Source organism: Morone saxatilis, unplaced genomic scaffold (genome assembly GCF_004916995.1).
Source record: "Morone saxatilis isolate NCDOM2014 unplaced genomic scaffold, NCSU_SB_2.0 Contig0, whole genome shotgun sequence".
Classification (NCBI taxonomy): Eukaryota; Metazoa; Chordata; class Actinopteri; family Moronidae; genus Morone; species Morone saxatilis.
The window spans coordinates 11066895-11070174 of record NW_023339650.1 but is presented as its reverse complement, the minus strand read 5'-3'; the positions used below and the strand labels follow the sequence as shown (position 1 = coordinate 11070174).

General features: G+C 44.7%; 1 protein-coding gene across 1 annotated transcript in view; it reads right to left on the bottom strand.

Moving 5' to 3' along the window:
- Positions 1-6: 6 nt before the first annotated feature.
- Positions 7-3280, bottom strand: part of LOC118324384 (solute carrier organic anion transporter family member 5A1) — a 32792-nt gene continuing 29518 nt past the window's right edge. Inside the window, 3 exon segments of the mRNA XM_035656700.1 lie at positions 7-913; positions 2335-2399; positions 2629-2870. Of these exon segments, the coding sequence (XP_035512593.1) occupies positions 456-913; positions 2335-2399; positions 2629-2870 (765 nt within the window). The 3' untranslated portion in view covers positions 7-455.

Sequence of the window (3280 nt, the reverse complement as noted above, 5' to 3'; positions counted from 1 at the left end):
GAGAGAACTGAGCAGGGTAGAAGAAAGAGGTACAGGTGTAGAATACAGAGGGAGCTGTACATTGGATCTTGCATAGTACAGGTTTGTCAGTTGTGCTTTAGATGCTGTGTTGATGACTCGTCTGTCTGTACAGAGATTTTAATGCCCTGCTCTGGAACAGTAGCACCATGTGACGTCTTTACATCGTCCGAACTTTCGAGTGGAGGTCTGACTTTCTGCGTGGATGCTGCAGCTGATGATGATAAGCTCACTGTCAGTCTCGTGGTATCATAAACAACAATGAGCAGCCCTTTAATGATGGTGGCCGCGCCTGTGCCTCTGCCCGTTGGTCCTACAGCAGCTACGGAGCCCCGCCTGCTGTCAGAGTGGCGTACAGCGGACACCGTGCGTTGCAGAAACACAAACAGGAAGGCACGTGTCACAATGGACCCCCGGAAGGGAGGCTTGGCGTGCTCTCAGACATGGGCGGAGCCTCTGTGGTGATGGGGCAACAGGATGGGTGGGGTTATTGCTTTGAGGGCGTTGCCGGGGCAACTGAGGCTGCTGTGGCCGCGGTTGAGCAGCAGGGCGGTGGGAGGGTCTGGCCGAGGCGGGATGAACACGGGGCAGGAGCGTGTGCGTGCGTGGCTTTTCTGGCCTCCGGCGTGGCAGATGAGCTCGCTGACGGTGCCCAGCGGAGGCAGGTGCTGGCGCCAGCGCTCGGCCCGGTCCTCCTTGTGCTTGATAGAGTACCAGGTGAGGAAGATGAAGATGAAGCCGACGAACTTGAGGCTGGCGGCGAGGCCGAAGTAGACGAAGCGGAACGAGGTGACGTCGTACTCCCAGCAGGAGCCGTGCACGCCGCAGTCCTGCTGCCACAACATGCAGGTGGTGTCGATCACAGCACCGAAGTAGATAGGCGTGGGGATGTAGGCTGAGGGAGCAGAGAGATTAATAACCTTAATGACCTGTGCCCCAATTCCAAAATACATACTCATTCTTTTAGTGTTTTGATTAATTGATTATTTTTATAGTTTGTTTTTACATTTTCTCAAAATGGGTGAAGCTCAGCTGGAAAAAGATGATGTAATTTGAAGGGCTTATGTCACCAAAATCAAACCACACCCACCCAGTCCTGATGAGTTTGAGTGTTAACAAAGAATGACTTTGTTTTGTAGCTTGTTCAGCTTATTTCATCTTAAAGAGAAATACTTAAAGCCCCTGAAAACTCGATTTCAAATCTTAAGTTACTCTATACACCCATGATTTGTGAGGGTGCTGTTGATACACACTATTGCGTCACAATACAAAACAAATGGAAAATCCTAGTATTAAATCTATGGCATTTCTGAAAGCTTCGTATTTGTAAAGTTTACATGCATATTGTATCATTTCCTTAGTACAACACAGTAAAGTGCATTGATTCAATGTATACTTGCTGCAAAAACACTAGATTATGACAAATTGCATTAGCTCATTGGATACAGTTTGGAAATTGAGATACAGCACTAAAATGATATTAGGTTGACTGTATTGTAACACTTTTATTCTACCACTTGGTGGCACCATTTCATGCAGATCAGAGGCCGGTCTTATACCCTTATAATGGAAGTGGACAAAATAATAGAAACACCTTTTAAAATAATTAATCCAATACAGCACAATCATTAACTACAGCCTTAAAAAGAAAAAGACATCTCTCTGACACAAAAACGGACCATTAGTGACTTTATGAATGTAACAAAGTAACTTATAACCTAGGTTTTTAGATCCAGCTGTATAACCACAAAAATATACACTCCCTTCGCACTGACCCCACACACCCACACCTTGAGAAGGTCTGTGACAGCTTTATGTTCACACAGCCATACCAAGCAGATCACAGGCATGTTAGGGCAGCGTTCACCAACCCTTAGGGCTGTTCTACACTTTTCTACACAGAGTTCACAGAGGATCATTACAGTGCTGCATCCCTGCTCTCTTTAAAATTGCAGGTTGTTAGCACGGACAAGAGACAGAATTAGAGCCGGAGAAAACAGAGCGTTAGAAAAATGGATTACAGACCAGCTGGAAAAGCTTCAACAATAAAAAGATGAAAGAGATGAAACGTGACTGCCTGCACGATGTGTGCCAAATCCTTAAACTGCTCAGGTGGCCATTTACTGTCCGAATATTGAAACATTTATTACAAATAAATTACTTTTACTAAATTACCCTTTGTGCTTTCTGAAAATCTTTTAACCTTTAACCCACTGACCAAAGTAGATACAATAGTGTTAATCCAATGCACAAGGCCACAAAAAATTGTCCGTGGTTCTAATATGTTCATCATAGAGCAAACATTCAGGAACTTACCAAGAGTTCGGAGCAAGACGAACTGCATCCCAAGAGCAAAAGGCCTCTCCTGTTCATCAACAGACCTGAGAAAGGGGAAACAGCACATAAATGATACAGATTCACTGCACTGCATCCACATAAAAGGATGCAGGAAATAAAACGTCCCATCTATTACTCTGTTCAAACAGACAGAAGACTATAAGCCTTCTAAGCAGCGGGGACACAAAGTGAGACCAACAAATGACTCACTCCTGCAGAAAGAGGACAAATTAGACTCCCTGACAACGGTTAGCAGATGACCGGTCCCCTTACCTGAGTGTGACGATGATGGCGGAGGGCTGGGCACAGGCGGTGATGAGAGTGACGATGAAGAGGAAGATAAGGAAAGGGATGAGGGTGTTGCAGGTGCGGTCGCACTTCCCTGACACGGCATAGCCGTTCTCGTTCAGGTAGGTTTTAACAATGACCAGCTGGAGCTGGTTGACCTGGCCACCGGAGGACGGAGTGATCACCTGTCTGCTCTGCACACAGCCACAGTCGGTGTAGTTCCTAATCTGTAGTCCAAAACACATACTGTCAATTCTCTTATTAAAGTCAGACTCGAAATTAAAGCTAATTCCAGTAAAAGACTGTTGATATTGTAGCTACATTGTAAAATGTAGAAAATATAATGTAATGTAAATTCAGACACAGACAGACAGACTGGGTGGCACCATTTCCTTTCCTCCTGTTGTTATAATTTCCAATCTGACATTGTGGGGTATGACACTTCCTGTACTTTCAGAGCCATGGGACAATGTACAGAGAACAGGTCTTTGTGTATTCATTATGATAAATGTGTCCTTGAGGAAAGTTCTAAAATCATTCTCATCAATCCCTTTTTATTCTATTTGATGTATAAATGGCGACATTGCAATTATATCTGAGACAGGAAAACAATGAAGCTATGAGTGCAGCAAGGTGT